Source organism: Cinclus cinclus, chromosome 19, assembly GCF_963662255.1.
Source record: "Cinclus cinclus chromosome 19, bCinCin1.1, whole genome shotgun sequence".
Lineage (NCBI taxonomy): Eukaryota > Metazoa > Chordata > Aves > Passeriformes > Cinclidae > Cinclus > Cinclus cinclus.
The window spans coordinates 5356766-5375020 of NC_085064.1; the positions used below are offsets into that span (position 1 = coordinate 5356766).

The following is an 18255-nucleotide window of genomic DNA, read 5'->3' on the forward strand; positions in this document are numbered from 1 at the left end:
GTGGAGTTTGAATTCTCTTTTTCTATCTGGCTTTAGATTTCAAGCAGAAGCTCCCTTGTGCTTGGCACAGAACTGAACCCTGTTAGTTTCCCCATCTCTTGAAATCCTTCTGAACAGCAGCTGTTTTGTCATTTTGCAGTGCTGGAAGAGGCTTTGGGAATTTTGGTGCTTGGATGCCCAGGCACAGTTGTTCACCTGGGAGTTTCTGGGGTACCTGCCCAGAGCTGTGTGTGCAGGTGAGGCAGGGCAGAGCTGCTCCATGGGCACACACTGCTTTCAGTCTTGCTTTCCCAGAGTAACTACAAGATCACGTTTGGGCTCTGTCCTAGGAAATGTGGTAACTTCTGAAGAATTAGATCATGTATATCATTTAAGGAGGTTGTATAATGTCTTACCACGCTGTCATAGAACCAGTTTGGTGTCAAGAGAATAAATATTTGTTTCCTCCTCCTTGGGCCTGACCTTGTCTGACTATGGCCAAAGTACGTTTGAGTCTGAGTATTTGTTTCTGAATTGTTCAAGAATGTGAAATGGCTTTCTGTGCCTGCCTGGGCAGCACTCTGCAGTCCACAGGGACAGTCCAGGGGTGTTGTCCTTTGGCTGCTGCCAGAGAACCAGGCATTCCTTGGAGGTCCCATGGTGCTGAGTGCTGCTGGAGCTGCTCCTCACCTCTCCACTGAGTTTTGGCTCAGGGGTTACCCCCCAAAACCCTTCCATGAAGTGGCTGATGCATTTCAGCACATTTTTGATCTAAAGTGATGCCCATACACTTGCAAGCTGTGAGTTTTTCCCACCTCAGTGCTGTTGCTGTGATGAGAACTCCCAGTGTTGTTGTTGTGCTGCTGTCAGTCAGTCCAGCTCCAATTTCACCTGTGCCCAGGTCCAGCACTTCCCATTCCCATTCCTGGCCAGGTCATGGCAGCTGCCCAAGCCCATCTTGTGAACTTTTGCACAGATCTGTTAATGTGACCCATTTTGCCTTCCAACAGCAAGGGATTGTGTCATTTTATTGTAACATTAGCCTGGAAAAGTTCCTCTTCTACTGATGCACTGTTGTTTTTTCTCTCTCTCCCCCCAACCCTGTATCTCTCCAATTTTACATGAAGCTTTCTCTCAAGCTGGTAAGCACATTTACAGCATGCCTGTCCTGTTTTAATCACAATTTCCTGTGTGTGTTTTAATGTGCACTGTGCCACATGTGATATGCCACTGAAATTAACTGTTAAATTTGTTTCTTCTTTGTGTTTGCTTTTTTTGACATTTATCAGATAAATCTGAATACACAGGTCTGGAGTCTAATAGAGGTGATCAGAATTCAGTCTTCTAATAAGCTGCTAAAAATTAACTCTAATACATAGTTTAGTTTTCACTTTTATAATTCAGGGCTATGAAAATGTAGAAAAACAGTATTGAGTAATGCTGCTACTGTATAAGCATATATTAAAACATTAAAAGAAGGGGGAAAAATTAAAATAAAGCTCTCTGTGCTTGCTGGACTTTTTCCAGAAAGCCATGCATGTCTTTCTGTGTAAAGTAGCTGGAAAGTTTGCTTTCTATGTCCAGTATTTCTGGAAATCTGCATCATTATCACCTACATTTTACAGCCCTATGTAGTCCTTCAGAATAACCAATAATGACATTAATTCTGTAAACCTTAACCAACAAGGTTAACTCAATCTGATTTGAATTTGCAAATCGAGAGATACACATATGTGTGAATCCTAAATTCCATCTTGGATGCAGCTGGGAAGGTTACTTGAACTATGGTAAGATAAAGATGTTATTGAGCTGGAAAGGGAAGGGGTGAACAGACCTGGGAAATCACATTGCACGTTGAACTCCATGCACAAGGTATTTCTTTGCTTGAGACACTCCACACCTTGCTGTGTCCCTGAGAGCTTGTCCACATTCCTTTGACCCTGGAGAGCCCCTCAGCAGGAGAATGTGCCTGGTTTGCTGCCCCACCTTGTGCAAACACGCCAGAGCCACAGCCAGTGATGGAATTTGGGGACCTCAAAGGATCCACAGGGGCACCTCAACTGTGTTAGCTCCTCAGCTCTCTTATTCCTCACCAATTTGTGCCTTTGGATGCTCTTTCCCTTCCCTGTCAGGGTGGGGAGGCCCTGGCACAGCTTTCCCAGGGAAGCTGTGGCTGCCCCATCCCTGGAAGTGTCCAAGGCCAGGTTGGCTGAGGCTTGGAGCAACCTGGCATAATGGGAGGTGTTCCCTGTGGATTGGAACAAGATGAGCTTTAAGATCCCCTCCAAAACAAGCTCTTCTGTGATTCTACATAAATCTTGTGCTTGGACACATCATGTGGATCTCTTCTGCTCATGGCAGCTCATCCAGAGAAACATGTGGGCCACCAGGGCTGCCTGGAGCAGCTCTGGCAATTTTGGTTCCTGCTGCTGCTCTGGCAGCGCAGTGACTTTCTTGGGCTCCTTTAGCAAGGTTGCTTCTCCCTGAAGATCTGTGGTAGGTCTGAGGAATGATGGGATTGCCTGGAATATGTGCAAACCTTCTTTTGGCTGTTGCCAAGCCACCGTCCTGGGAGTCCAATGCATTTACACTGAATTTCTTGGTCACAGTGCTAGTGTGCTGTGTAGCTGAGTTAAGCCTTTGTATGTAGGAGTAAATCCTCCAAAAACGGCTGATGTAACCTTTCCCTGGGAATTGCAGAAATTGGAAAGATGTGCAGGGAGGGTTCAGACCCATTTCCATCTCGGATGGAGAAAAGCAACTTTTTGTAATCTCCACTTGGATCCTTACTGTGCAAGAGCCAAAACTGGGGCTGAGAAAGCTCATGCTCTGCTCACATGTAGCTTTGGCCCAGAAAACAATCCTAGCACAGCCTCTGCTTTCACAGCTGTTCATCTTGGGACAATTTGAATCCTAAATCTCATTACCTTTCTGCAAGGAGACCTTGTGAGCAGCACATCAGAAGTAGCACAGCTTTCCCCTTGCCTCACTACTGCAGCATTTCTAAGAACATAGGCAGTGTCCAGGACTTGAGAGGTAGCCCAGGTATGTTTGTGCTTGAGAGCATGAAATGTGCTCAGCATGTGCAAAAGCTGCTCCTTGACTCTCGTTTTTGGAGCAGGGGCTTCAGCTTCTGATAGGCAATTCCTGAGCACAGACTAAAGTTGAGTGAGGTCACCTCCCAGCCTTGGGTGTGCAGCTCTATGCAACTCCTGCTTTGGTCTGAAGCATTGTGAGCCAAGATGATGGATTTAGTCCAGCTTAGAACTCTTGAATGAAGTTGAAGTTATCAAAAATAAGATTCCAAAATGGTGCTTTTCCAAATTTCACTCTGTGTTGCATTCTACTAATATACAGCTGGGGATATTTTCAAGCCTGTCTCCTCTGCTTAGAAGCAAGGAGGATATGTCAGAATATGTTAACAACTGCTTCTTTGTTTATAAAACTGCCTCCAGATGCTTTGCCTTAAAAAAAGTGTGTGTGGCTTTAGTGTAGGTTATCCATAAAATAGATTGAATCACTCTCATGTCTGTTGTGATGTGGGAGTTGCTGTCAAGCAAAATCTAAACATTAAAGAATAAACTGAAATAGATCTCTCCTCTACCAGGCACATCAAGCAATGTAAGCAGTGCTAGGGCTCCTCGTGGGTAAAGTTTCAGAATCAGCATAACTTTCTTAGTCATTTGTCTTAAATTTGCTTTCTCATTGTCTCACAAATGGAATTTTAAGTGTATTATTGCACAGACGATGAAGGCTTCACTAGAAGTACATGCTATCTTTGACTGACAATCAATACAGCAGCAGTTTCCTCAGCCCTGTGACTTTGGAATGGCCAGTCCAGAGGAGAAGGTGACCTGTGTGTGGTTGTTCTCCATCCCTCTGATGCCCCAGACTGGTTTTGCACAGCTTGTTCTGCAGCTGCAGGAGAAAGTCACAGTGTCCCAGCACATTCAGTACAGAGCCAAGGGTCTAATGAGCTGCTTTTGTGGCAGTGTCTCCTCTAAATCACTCTCCTCAGAGAGAAATTTGGTGTTTTAGCTGGACTGATGGCCCAGCCCTGCTTAAAGGCTCTCAGTAAACTGATAGACCACTGAATTTGGTTATTCAGCTTTGTGCTTTTACCTTTCCTTCTCCCATATTCCCCCTTAGAAATAGGACAGGAGATGAGCAGAAGCCAAAACAAGCAAAACATGCCCAAATTCAAGCTTATGCACAAGAATCTCACTCCCTTATGGTGCAACTAATCAGTATTGATATGTGTTCAGTATAACACATCCAATCTGCCTCCATTGCCTTCTGGCAAGACAAAAATAGGTGTTACTGTGAAGAAAAGAGTGTGGATGTATTTTATGTGTCATCTATCTGCTATATCAAATTGAGGCAATCAAGAGGAGACATAGCAGAAGGCAGAAAAGGGGTTTTCAAGCAGAATCACACAAAGGTAACCAAATGTGGTATTCACGTTTTTTTTCCTCCTTTGGTTATGATTTCAAACTGACTGATTCCATGGCTTTGATATAACTTCTGTTTTTTATGTGAGTACAAGTGAGAGAGGAAAAACTGAGAGACTTTGGCATGGAATGTGGACCCTGGAAAGTAAGCAGCATGTTTTTTAAATTGCAGAGTCCAGTGGGGAATGCTTCTCTTAGCTTGATGTGTTCAGTAGAGCCCTGACATGAATTAACTGTGTTGGACCAGCAGTCAGTGCACAGGAGAAGTATAACTGTGACACAGGAATAAAAGCCAGGAACTGCTTCTATGGGAATGCTGTTTGTAGCAGAGTGCAAGAAGGCAGGAAGGATCAGCTCTCCATGAGAAGGCAGCTCTGTTAGGAAAAAAAATGGTGATAAAACAACAGATAAAAATAATTTCTCAGCTTTGCTGTTGAATTCTGGAATTCTCCAGCTGATCTTCCATTAGCCACTGTTAGGGAAGCAGGATGTGTTCCTGGGATCATTTTGAGGGCATCCAGGTTCCTCACTGATAACACACTACAAACAATAATAACAGTGCTTCAGACCACTGTGATTTTGCACAGGTTTCTGTGAGCTGCTTTTGCCAATCCCAAAGCATTCTTTCAGATTCTGATTATTAATTTTTTTTTTCCTTATCCCTCCCCATCCTCCATTCCACTCTGTGCAGGGAGCAGGCCCAGAAGACTTCAGCAATCTCCCACCTGAGCAGAGAAGAAAGAAGCTTCAGCAAAAGGTCGATGAACTAAACAGGGACATTCAGAAAGAGATGGATTCAAGGTGAGTGAAACCTCTCAAATGAGAAGTGAAACTACAGTGAGCAGAGCCCCTGCGTGTGATGGATGTGGGTGGATCCCAGCAGGAGAGGCTTTAGGAGATGATGGCATCATCCAAAGTCTCTCTGATCTGTAGCTCAGATTTCCTGGAAGCAGGAAGATAATGACTCCTGTGCTTTTGTGAATGCTTTTTCTACAAGGCTGCATTTATCATTCTGGTTGAGAATAAGGCTATTTTAGCGCACTTTTAATTGATTCTGGCAGCCTGTATTTGTGCTTTGTGTTTGTTCACATTCTGTAGTTGCATTAAAGATTCATCATGTTTTGTTTGTGAGATGCAGAACTTTTCTTACCTGAAGGATTTCAAGATTGCTCTCTTCCTAAAAACTGCTTTTCATTTGTACATGTGTGCCTACATTTTGTGTCAGCTTGCTTTCAAGAACCTGCTTCTTTTGCCTACTAACCCAGATTTTCTCCTTTATATTTTTTACCATGGATAAGAAAAGAAAATTCCACGTGGCAATATGATTTGTCATTGCTTTGGTTTTTTTTTCCTCTGTGGTAACTTAGGAAAACCTGCATAGAGGCAAACCTTTCTGCTCATATTGATTCTGAGGTAACCCAATATTTAAATCAGATCTGAAATTGCAGTAGAGAGAAGTTTAAATGAAGACAGTTTATGATGGAGAAAATAGCACCAGCAGTTAAATAAGAGTTAAGCAAACAGTAATAATTGTGACTCATATGTTTGCAACATTGTCCCTTAGGGCTTCAGGCAGGGAGCAGTCCCACTTCCTTGCCACCCACACTTTTTCCCAGTTTCCATACACACAAGGCAAAGGCACAGGATTGCAATTGTCAAGAGTTTGGTGGGAAACTCTGAAGTATAAAGAGTGTTAACTTGTGTCGTGGGACTCTCATTAACCTCTCTCCCACCATCTAATGCCTGGAGAAAATCTGAATAGTTGAGCCTAAAACCAGCCCATAACTGCATTTTCAGCTCTGCAATGTCCATCAGCAGCCCAGTGAAGCTGCCCTGGGACTCGGCTGGACACGGGGTCACATTTGGTAGCCTCAAGTCTGTCTGTCCCCTGTGCTGTGACAAACACAAACCATCTGGAGCCAGCTTCCTTTTAAGCAGTGTGAAACAAATAAATATCTTTCCAATTATTTGGGTTGCTAAAGACAAGCTGCAACAGGCAGGGTGAGAATTTCTGGTTTGCCCTCAATTTCTGTTATTGATATATCTTTGTTCTCAACTGGAGGTCAGCCCATGATGGATGATAATGATTCAACTGTTTGTCTATGCCCCAAAAACTGGGAAGATATTAGTCTACAAAGTTGGAGCTGTCACAGATTGCAATGGTTGTGAGATTTATTTTTATTATTTTCCCCAGGGCAGCAAGTAGGTACTGTTGTACTACATAAAAAATCATGTCAGGCTAAAAATCAATATTGAGTATTTTCTCACGTTGTAGGTAACTCAGTGTTTTTCATCTCTGACAGTGTAAATTCTCTTCTGGCAAATAATTTTACTGTTCTTTTTCAATGGCTGGTTCTGTGCAGGGAAAAAGCCCCATCTGGATGTTCTCAGTTCCCTTTGTAACAGCTTAGGTTGGACCTCAGCGTGAAGAAGAGAGAGTTTATTAAAGGCATTTACCCCCAGCTGCACTAAATGTGTTTTATTTTTGTTCTGCCCCTCAGAGATGCCTTAACCAAGATGAAAGATGTGTACATCAAGAACCCCCAGATGGGAGACGCAGCGAGCGTGGACCACAGATTGGCAGAGCTTGGGCAGAACATTGAAAAGCTGCGGTTAGAAGTTCAGAAATTTGAGGTATGAGAAGAGACATCCAGTAAAAAGCATCTGAGGTCTGAGCAGAGCCTTCCTGGCTTTTCCAGATGTATTGATGCACTTTGGTGTGTGAGAGCAAGGGCTCCATGAGCAGTTGCATTAATTGGGGTCTTTGAGCTGATTTGTGTGACGTAAACATTCACCATCTCCTGTGGCTGTCAGCCCACTGTTAAATTTGCCACAGAAAACAAATTGTGTTAAGTGGACGTGAATAGAAAATGTAGTGCTCTCTGGACTGCCCAGAGGGCTTCAGATGCTTATTTAATTAATTAAATAAATTGAAACATCATGTTACAGACGTCTGTGGAAAATCAGAGTGACATCAATGCAAAGCACCGTTTAGAGACTAACAGCAAGACAGAAGCCATTAGATGAAATATGTTTTAAGGAATAGTCTGCCATGAACAGGAAGCTGCTTAGTGATATAAAATCTCCAGAACAGAAGGGGAGTGTTTGGAATATATGAAGCCCATTATAATTACATGAGAAGGATTAGACAGCTGAGAAAAGACTTCACTTTCTACATTATGCTTTGAACATAAACAGATACAGCCCATTAATTTCAGATGTGCTTTTACTATCCATTGCTTTCCTACCCGTTTGAAATCAGTGGCTCTTTCATTCTTCCCAGCTTTTGTTCTTGTGCATTCAGAAGTTGCTGCATTTCTGGTGTTGCTCAGACTACTCTAAGAAGCCACACATCATTTTACTTGATTGTGACTGGAGCAGCAGCATCTGCTGGCTGCTAACTGCTTCTCTGTCAGGGTGCTTTCAGGACCCAGTACCAGAAAATGGTCACGTTTTCAATAAGTGTGTTTTTTCAGCAAGACAGTCCAGAATTTGAACAACACACCACTGCCACTCAAAAGAAAACAAACACGTTCACAAGCCAATGTCTTCTGTAGCCTGAGTGCCAGGAGTGTCCCAGCAGGGTGAGCTCTGTGTGTCTGTCTGTCTGGCAGGGCTGGCTGGCAGAGGTGGAGGGGCGGCTGCCGGCGCGGACGGAGCAGCCCCGGCGCCAGAGCGGGGTCTATGAGGCCCAGAACCCATCAGGAGTGAACAGCTGTGCCCAGGACCGTGAGAGGTACAGTATCTGTACAGGGCTGGGGCTGCCAGCACAGCCACAGCAGCCACGCACCCTCACCCTCCCATATCTTACCTCAAAAGGCTGCATTTCTGACTCTGATGGGCTGTGTGACACCCCCTCACTCACTGCTGTGAAGGCGAGTGGCCCAGTGCATTTTTACAACTTTTAATGGTAAAAAATGAGGGTTCTCACTTTTCTGTAGCCACAGCCCAAGCTAGCTGTGGGATTCCAAGCTAGCTCTGGAATCACTGAGCTGTTCCAGCTGCTCCCCTTGCCCCAAGCCTGGTGGCCGAGAGGCTCTCTCTGCTGCTGAGGTTGGTTGCTATAGTTGCTGTGTTCTTCCTCTCTTGAGCAGCCCCGATGGCAGTTACACAGAAGAGCAAAGCCAGGAGACTGAGATGAAAGTACCTGCAACAGACTTTGATGATGAGTTTGATGATGAAGAACCACTACCCACCATAGGAACATGTAAAGCTCTCTATACATTTGAAGGTATCACTCAAATTTTATCCTCATTTCACTGACTGGGTTGTTTAAGTTCATATGCCAAGGGCAAGTGGGAAACCTTCATTAAACCTTTAATAGACAAAGGGCAAGTGAGGCTCTGGTGTGATTCTGTAGAAAGGCACCAAGCCAGGGATTTATTTGTCTCCTGTTGCACAGGAACTCTAGAAGAGAAAGAACCAAAACTCTGCTGTCAGTGTCACATTTGTCTGGTTCTTTATGTACACACTGCTGACTCCTGAATCACAAACTCCTCTTCTTGCTGCCGGTGATGCACCAAAAGCTGTGTCCACCCATGGTCTGAGCTATTGATTCCTGCTGTGCAGCTCAGCCTCAAGTCCCTGTTGCTGTGTGTTTCAGGTCAGAATGAAGGAACAATCTCTGTAGCAGAAGGAGAGATGCTCTATGTAATAGAAGAAGACAAGGGTGACGGGTGGACACGAATCCGAAGGAACGAAGATGAGGAGGGCTATGTCCCCACATCCTATGTTGAAGTCTATTTGGACAAAAATGCCAAAGGTGCTATGACCTATATTTAATGCTATTATTACTGTTTTATTTGCTTTCACAGAGGTAATCCAAACCTGAAGCTACTCTGTGTTGCAGATAGAGCCTTTTAAGAGTCTATACAATGCCATCAAGTGCATTATTCCATACGTGGACTAATTATGGCTTGTTGTACTGCAAAATGTGCTTTTCTTGCTCAGAGAAGGGTAGTGTGGGAGACTGTGAAAGCAGAGGGGAAATGCAGCCTTTCCTGGACAGTGTTTGCTCAACTGTCATTGCCATTGCACGCCCAGCTTAGTGCAGGAAGCACAAAGCCCTTTGGGATCATTCAGGCTCTCCTCAGATACCCAGGTGGCATCTCAGACACATCCACAAGTCAAGTGTTTGTCCCAAAGTCACTCAGTGGAACTTTATAGAGGGAATATTTAGACTGCTGGTTTGTGTCTGTGTGGGAGCTTTTCAGAGCCTGTTGTGCTCTGGAAACCTTTTGGATTGAAAACTGATGGTAATTTAGTTTAGTGTGTGTGGAAGGGGGAAGGAGAGATCTTACTAAAACCCCTCTACACAGCACTCTGTGGTCCTTGATAAATGGGTTAAACGTTAAGAAAGCTCCTCTGTTCTTTCCCACCTTGCTGCATTTCAGATGTATTTGCTGTTTCAAATGACCAGAACTAATGGTTTAATCTTTTGCTTATACAAGATCAATGGAGACATTCAGAGTTTGAACTCTGTAAGCTGTTGTTTGTTGCTTTTAATTCATCCCAAATGTTTTGTGTAAGGATCAGTGCTGCAGGGCAGACATGTCTGGAGTAAATGCCAGTGCTGAACACCTGGCAGTGGGATGCACCAAGAAATTAAAAGATTTTTAGACCTGTTTCAAATCAGGATGTGTTTTAACTTAACTGTTAAATAATTTGTGTTTATTAAGTCACTTAATTCTTCAGACTGTTGTGTTTCCTAGAGTTGAGAGTTCTTTGTGTGAAACAAGCAGCCTCATCCAAGTCAAAAGCAAAGTGAACCTTTTTCTTTGGGATTTATGGGCAGCAGGAAGACAGGAGCAGGATTCTGTCCACAAACCAGCACTGAAACTTAAGCAGTACAGTGCCTTGTCTACTGCAGGTGAAAATCTGGGCCTTGTTTAATTTTGCTATTACACAGTAGTTTTATCTTCCTGTTGGCAAATACATGGTCAGTTGAGATGCAAAGGAGTACAATATATTTAGCCCCCTCTATTGGTTTTTATTAACCTTTGAAAGAGGAGCATGGATCATCCATTCCCCTTTATATCCAGAACAAGGCTGAAGGATTGCAAATCATGGAATCACAGACTGGTTTGGGTTGGAGGGGACCCTCTCATTCCAACCCTCTGCCATGGGCAGGGACACTTTCCAGCAGAGTAAAAATGCAAACTGTGCCAGGGTTGAAGGCTAATACAGCTGCAGCTATTTCTGTAGCTACAATGGAGGTTTAATTTTGCTGGATTTCAGGAACAAAATCAAGTATGTCTGTGACTATCTAATGTATAGGAACAATAATGTTTACCTCTTTTATTTCTCAATCTCTGGTTTAAAAGAAAAACTAAAAGAGAAATTTTCATAGAATGCAGGGTAAAGGTTTGGAGGAAATGCTGCTGTGTTTAAAAGGTGAAGTTTGTTGTAAGCTGCAAATTGATTTTTAAGGTATTGGTAGAAGGGACTTGAGTCAGTCTTTGAAATAGAAGAGATGACGTTCCTGAAGTTAACTGTAAATACTGAAGTTAGTAATCCTTTCCTCTTTTTGGAAAGAGGGTTGAGTAGCTGGCACCATGAAAGGCAGGAGGGTGGGAGCTCACAGCAGCCCCTGTGACTGTCCCAGCCAGCAGAGCCAGTCCTGGCTCAGCTTTACCTGCCTGGCCAGGCTGTGACCGTGCCCTGAGCCAGGGGCAGCTCAGTGCCACTGCTCAGTGCTCTGTGAGAAGCTGCTTTTTCACTCAGCTGGAGCCTTCAGGGCTCTGCTGCAGAACTGAGCTGAGCAGGACAGGTAAGTTGTGTGCTGCAGGTGCCCTCCTGATCTTAGAGGAGCGAGCCAAGCTGGGTCTGTGCCCTGCCAGTCCCTGTGTGAGGGCTCCTGATGGCATTTACAGGGGTGCCTCTGGTCAGAGGGTGTTGGCAAACCCTGTCACAGAAAGAACAGTAATGCCTATCTTGTTTTGCCTTTTTTTTTTTTTTTTCCAGATGTGCACAAACCACTTCAGAAAATCTCTGAGTAGGTTTGCATGTCCACCCTTTATTCTCCTGGTTTGCTGCTACGGTTGTTTTAAGAGCTCTCTTTGAGAAGGTTTTCTTTAGAAGAGATGAATGTCCTATCTCCATCACTGAAAGACTTTGTTAGGTACCAGGTCGGCTCTGAAATGTCACTGCCCATGAAGGTGCTGCCCTGCCTGTGTCATTCAGTGCAAACAGCACTGTTGTCCTCCTGAATAGAAATGAGAGCTGCAGGCTCTGCTCCCCTTGGAAGCTGTTCTGTGCACACCTGGTGTAGCATCTTGCAGGGTTTTTCTGTACCTGTCGGGTGTCTGGTGCTGAGAACTCTCAAACACAGGAACTAGCTGGGCCTTTCAGCTCGAGACTGACCACCCTGTGTTACTGACCCTGGTACCTCATCATCTGCTCGGGAACAAAACTCTTTCACTGAGGGATGTTGTGAAATCGTGTGACATAAAAAAACCTGCATGGAGTAACCAGCTCTGTACAAACCCTGCATTGCACCCAGCAGAAAACCCATGTTCCCTTCCAGCAGAAAGCCTGGATGTTTGTTTGGGTGACATGCAGGAACAGTGGCTGGTTTGAGAGGTTAAACTTCTTGATAAAAACTATTTTGGAGCCTGGGCTGATGAGCATTTTGGCTCCTTTGCCGCTGTGGGGCTGTTCCCCCTCACCTCTGATGATATCAGTAATTCCTTCTGGACAGCTCTGGCATTCCCAGTGCTGCAGCTCTGCTCTTTGCTGTAACCATCATGCAGAGCCTTGACTTATATAAATAAATAGGTAAAAGTTAACCATGCTGATGCACTTTTTATCTAGGATATATCTGATTATTTAATGCTTGCCAAATTATTTAGGAATTGGTAATTATAAACTGGACTGTGGCTTTTTAAAATCCTTTTGTTAAATACGTGTCCTTAGTTCTCCCAGTATAAAAAAAAATGTATATAACATAACTTAAAGACTAAATTTACTTGAATTGTTTTTATCCTTTTATATGTGTATAAATATAAATGGTTTTATAGGCTGTTCTTCTGCTTAACCCAGCTGTTTTGGTAACTATTCAGTCCCTCTGATGTTAAGTGTTTTTGGTTACTCAGCTGCCTGCACCTGAATTTGCATAGGAACTGCTGTTGTCTGATAAGGTTTGTTCAATCTGGCCAGTGTGGTTGTCTTGTTTCTGTTCTTATTTTTTAAAGAATCATCATCTGTCAGGAATCTCTTTATAGCTTGATGTACCATGGTGTCTTCTTCTAATAAACATTATATTTTCTCATTCCTGTGAGGTTTTGGTTTTTGAGTTTTTTTTAATAACTAGTAACTTTAGTAACTAGTAGATGACAATAATTAGTGGCAAAAAAGAGTGGAATTTAACTTTCTTAAGGGACAGCAAATGGCCCAGAGCTGTTTCTCACTCTAAGCACAAATGCAATTCTTCTCAAGAAAAATATTTTCTTGTTGCTCTTTGGAAACCTCTTTGTGCTGTCATTTGGAAGGGTTTGATGGAAGTGGGAGCAAAGGAGGTGAGAAGGTTCCCCTAGTCTTTCAAATGCAAGGGAAGTTTGGACTGATCCTGTATTCCCTTGGATACAGCAGTTTGGGCCAAATCACGCTCTCCTGGATTGTAGCTTCACTTGGCCAAAGGAAGAAAACTTGTCCTGTGCCCCCCAGTCTGTGGGAACAGGGATGGCCACAGGAGGGCTTTGGAGGCTTGGCTGGTTCACTGACCTCCATATTCCTGGCTTCCCTTGAGAAGGAAAGGCTTCTGCAGCCTGTGGTGGAAAGGAAAGCTCTGGATTCCTCTGCAAATTCTTTGATTTAATTTCCTGTTGTTGTTCAGTGTCATTGATGGTCTCTGGAGCTGTCACTGGAACAGATGCTGCTTTGCAGACAGAAAATGAAAAAGCTGTTTGTTTTCTCAGTGGCACGAAGCAGGTGCTGGCAGGGTCCTGCTCCTGTGCTTTACTCCCAGAGCACAGCAGAGTCCCAGTGATGCTCATCCCAGGCTGGAGGGAAGGGCTGAGATTGAAGGGTTGCTATCTGAGTCAGGAGCTTTCCTAAGTCCTGTAACACAGTAGATGCCTCATTGCTTTATTTCCTTTAACCTCCTGCAGGCAGAGCTGCTCGTAAGGGACCCCATTTCCCCCAGCCTCTTTCTAATCCAGTCTCTTTTTGTCTTTCTTATGTTTTAGATTCCTAAAGGTGTTTGTGCTGGTGCAAGAACCTCGGGGCGAGCTTGTCACAGAAGGAGAAACAAAATGGTCTGTTTACCCTGCAGGCAGTTAAAACACACCCATGGGAAGCCAGACTCCCAGTCTTGTCTGGAGTTCCCACTTGAAAAATTCAGACCTAAATTCCATCCCAGTACCATTCAGATGCTTGCTCTTTTCCATGGCATGCTACTTGTGACTCAGATTTCCTTATCAGCCTCTCCCACACTTCTGCCAGCCTGGCACAGCCCCTCTGTCAAACATAACACACACTTCTCCCAACCCAATCCCAGCTTCTGTCAGAGAACTGCTGGCTGCCCTTGGACGCAGCCAGAGAGTCCCAAGCATGTTCTGGCCTGTCATCTGTCCCCTTGTCCCTCAGTCCATCTGGGTGTACACACACTGGTCCATCAGCATTTCACACGGTGCCTTTAGTGCTAAACCTGCAGGTCTGAGGTCTCACCAGAGAGCGTGGAAAGGAGGTGGAAAACCTTCCCTGGGAACAGTGTTACAGCAGCTGGACTGGGCTCTCAATTTGTCAGTATTAAACCTGACCCACATGCATTATTCAACATTCTGCCTTCCCCAAAAGGTCACTAATACTTGTCAGCCTTTATTTCTCTTTTTTTCAAATCCAGGCTGATGCTCATTCCAAGTATTTAAACCCCTCTGACCCTGCTGTTTCCTGAAACCCTTCAAGCTCACGTATGTACTTGTTTTCCTGCTTGTTCTCTCTGCCCCCTCCAGTGTCCCTGCTGTTCCTCACACACACACAGACACACACAGACACAGACAGTGGCATTTTGGTTGGCAGCCCTTGTTGCTGCTCACAGGCCCCGTTTGGCTCTTGTTTCAGCCTGCATGCTCGCCCTGTTGCCTTGCCTGCGCCCACCTTCCTCAGGGTCACGTTATTTTGTGGCTCGTGGTTTAAACTCTCTGCAGTTTTCTTTTGGTTGGTTTGTTTTTCAGCATTTCAGACCTGCCTTCTCTTTTTGCATGACCTCCTGTGCGTTCTCATCAGTTCATGTTGGAATAACGGAGTTTTTTTAGATAAATAAAAGAGGAAAGAAAAAAAAAAAAAGAAACTGCACTGTTTCCTTCTCCCATCTTGTCATGGACTGGACCTGGACCCAGCAGCCAGACAAGAATTGTGACCACCCTGTTCTCATAGGGTTTGGTTTGAAGCAGAAGTAGGATAAGTGATTCTGCACTCTGTCATGTCATACAGTGATAAGAGAGCTACACTATCTCCAAAAATCACATGATCTGGACTTCAACTGCCTAATAAAGGGTCAATTTCCTCTCTAAACTTTCACAAACTTCTCACTTGGTTTCCCCTGAATTGTTACCATTGTTTGGGTTTTACAGTCATGGACATGTTTGAGCCCTGCAAGAGTCAGTTGCCACTTGATAGCTCCTGAGGGCCAAATTTATTCATGGATCCACACCTTGTTTGTGGGAATCTACTGGCTCTAGTCCAACTCCAGCATATTCTGTACAATCCCCACAAGTTGAAAAATTTTACTTGGAAACCACTATGGGCAGTGACCCCCAAATGAAACCTCTCAGGGTTTGTTTGCAGGCAGGTGAGTGTTGTTTAGCTGCCTGCTGGGCTGTCCTGAAGGGTCAGCATGTCAAAACACATCCCAGAATCTTAGACTCTCCATGTTGTGAAGAGAATGTGGGATGAAGTGATTTTGAGCTGGGTTATGTGTGGTGTTCTTAATTCTATCCTTTTCTCTCCATTTAAGATGCCAACTTTTGTTTTTACAAGTCCCTTGGTGCTACAGTTCATCCTGTAGCTGTTGTGTGATTGGTGCTTAAGAGTTGCCAGCATGAACCAGCAGAAGGTTTGTGATTTAAACCCAACCCAAATGTGCTGAGCACAGGCACCACCAATGCTGGGACTGTTCTGGTGCAGCACTGGAGGGTCAGAATCCATAAATCACTGCCTTATCAGTGCTGCTGCTGCTGCTGTGGTCACTGAGCTGCTCAGATCAAGAGCAGAATGGGATCCCCACGGTTGTGGGGCTTTGTGCAAAGGCTTTGTGGTCTCCACCTGCCAGGGGATCTAAAGGGTTGAAAAATTAACAGGTGTGCAAAAATATCCTTACAATATTTTTAGCTGCAGTATTTTTATTCTCATGTCTGATGCACTGTTGAATCAGCAGCTAAGAATTAATTTTCACCTATTGTTGTGCCATCTCTGTAAAAATTAGATCAAAGTTTGCTTTTCTATATTTAATCTGGGTGGACAGTATATTATTGTCAGCCTCTGTGGAACATTGGAACAATTGCAATGTCTGTGTTTCTAAATTGTGCTGTAGAAGGAGCATTAGCTTTAGCTGACTGATTGATTCCTGAAGTTTTATTAAAAGATCATGTATGGAAATTTTATAAACTTGGCAAGTAGTTCCCAAAAGCCTGGATCATAAAACTTATTTAAGACATAGTCACAGTCGTATCTTATAGTCTGCACATGTTTATTCTGCTGCCATCATTCAGGGTAATAAATAATTTTTGTAGAATTTACCTTTGGCAAACGCTGAAGAACTAAATATGTGACTGGTTTATAAAAACTCTGCTTGGATTTACTAATCTTGCCCAGCAGTGTGGACTGTACATCCTATGAAATTTCATGATCCCCAGCAAAAAGTCTCTAATGCCCTTTCTTAACACCTGTAAATAGAGAAGAAACATATTTACTGATACTCAAAGTTGTGTTTAATGCTGAGTATTTTTCAGAATTTCATTTAGTTTGATGCATATTGTTATTTGGTTTTTTGTTTTCCTGCCTGAATTGTCAGAAGACCTAAAAGAAGCCAAATTCTATTTTAACACAATAATGTCAAGCACTTTTTTATTTGTATATGTGTGTGTATGTGTGTTTGAGCACTGATCCCGAGATCTTGGTGGCATCTCAGTGTTGTGATTTCATTGCCAATGTAAAAGGTTCTGGTGTTGCCCATTCATTTCTGGAGACAGAATTCAACCAAATAAAGTGCTTCCATTTGAAAGCGAATATTGACCTTGTAGCAATGAAACAAACTCATCTGCATATTTAAATAAACATTTAATTCCAGAAATACAGTTTCACTGGGTCCTTTTGATCAGCAATTCAGGAATAAAAATTGATTTGTTGCTTTTTTTTCCCCAACAGAAAAGTTGGCTCCTCTTTGCTGGGGCTGCAAAGCTCTCCAGGAGCTGCTGCTTCAGCCACAGAAAAATCCAGGCTAAAACTCCCCAGAGCTGCTCTCTTACTCCTCATTATTCTTCCTGACTGTGGGGTGGATTTGGGTTTTGCTTCCAGCTGTAAAATGTACATGGAACAAGTGGATCAACACCTTCCAGTGTGGTGCTGTTCCTAGTTCTCTCATCAGAAAACTGAGGACGCACTTTTCACTTGTGGTACCTGTTGGCTTTGGTTTTGTTTTTTATTTTATATTATTTCCTATTGGGATTTTCAGGAGTAATGATTTGGCTCTGACTGTGTCACACAGCTGGGTCCCATTGGGTCACTCTGAAATTTGATTTTATCAAACTTTGACCTTTCCAGCTGGCACTGAAGAGAGAATAAAGGGGTTGGGTTGTTTGTTTGTTGTTTTTTTAATTTGGTCATGTGAGGAGAAAGAAAAATACACTGTTGTGGCTGGAGTTGGTGTTGGGATGGGCAGGGGGTTTGGTGGTTTTTTCAGCAGGAGCCTATGAGAACTGGAAATTGGGGGAAAGATTTCATCTGAAGAGAGAGAGTTGTACCATGGAATGCCTATGGTGAGTGCTCTGGTTCAGCTCGAAATCTTGGCAGATGTTTTTGATGCTGATTAGTTTTAATTTAAACTCGGGCTGCTGCAAGCCTGCTAAGGAATGGGTTTGGGCAGGGAAGTGGGGATGACACAGGGATGTGCAAGTGTGTCCAACACAGCAATGCCCCCCTTCACCAAATAATCCAAAAAACAGGCACATTTCTGTAAATCTGGCTGAGATGCACAGTCCCATTCTGGTGTGCAGGGCTGTGAATTAATGTGTGTGTGTCTCTAGCTGAGAGAAAAGCCCCAGCTCTTGGCCAGCTTCTCCATCACCTCTTGTCCAGGTCACTGCAAAGAGCTCATCCAAGAGCCAAGAAGATTTGCAATTTTCCCACTCAGTAGGTGACACCTGGTGGTCCTTTCATGTGATAAATAATCTAGAGATTATTTTTGTTTAATACAGTCAAGCTGCTACATTTCAACAGGATTTCAGTTGTTCTTTGCCAGCACTAATTAACATCCCTGTCAGTTCAGCATAGAACAGGGCTGTCTGTGACAGGCTGCTGGTCTTTGGTTTTGGGCAATAATGAATAGGAGGAGGTGTTCCTCTGGCTCTGACTTGGATTTATCTTTCACAGAATCAGCACTGCTGACTTGAAATAGAAACAGCCCAGCCAAAGGGGTGAGGGAGAGCTGGGGGATGTAGAGCTGAACAGAAAGAGAAAAGAAAATGAAATCAGGTTTTTGGATGGAGTGTTTGTGTCACAGTTACAACAGAGCACTGGCTCTGCTCCTGGGAACAGGAGCAGCACACAGGAACTGAAGTCCTGGAGAACCGAGCTGGAGGGAGGGAGCAGAAGATCTAATCCTGAGGTT

The 18255-nt window shown here is 43.8% G+C and overlaps 1 protein-coding gene across 1 annotated transcript in view; it reads left to right on the plus strand.

Annotated features, from left to right (window-relative positions):
* The window catches only part of FNBP1 (formin binding protein 1), a 63489-nt gene extending 52057 nt beyond the window's left edge, over positions 1–11432 (plus strand). The window contains exons 13-18 of the mRNA XM_062505377.1: positions 5122–5231; positions 6932–7064; positions 8045–8166; positions 8522–8661; positions 9034–9192; positions 11394–11432. Of these exons, the coding sequence (XP_062361361.1) occupies positions 5122–5231; positions 6932–7064; positions 8045–8166; positions 8522–8661; positions 9034–9192; positions 11394–11428 (699 nt within the window). The 3' untranslated portion in view covers positions 11429–11432. The remainder of the gene's footprint in view (positions 1–5121; positions 5232–6931; positions 7065–8044; positions 8167–8521; positions 8662–9033; positions 9193–11393) is intronic.
* Positions 11433–18255: the final 6823 nt, after the last annotated feature.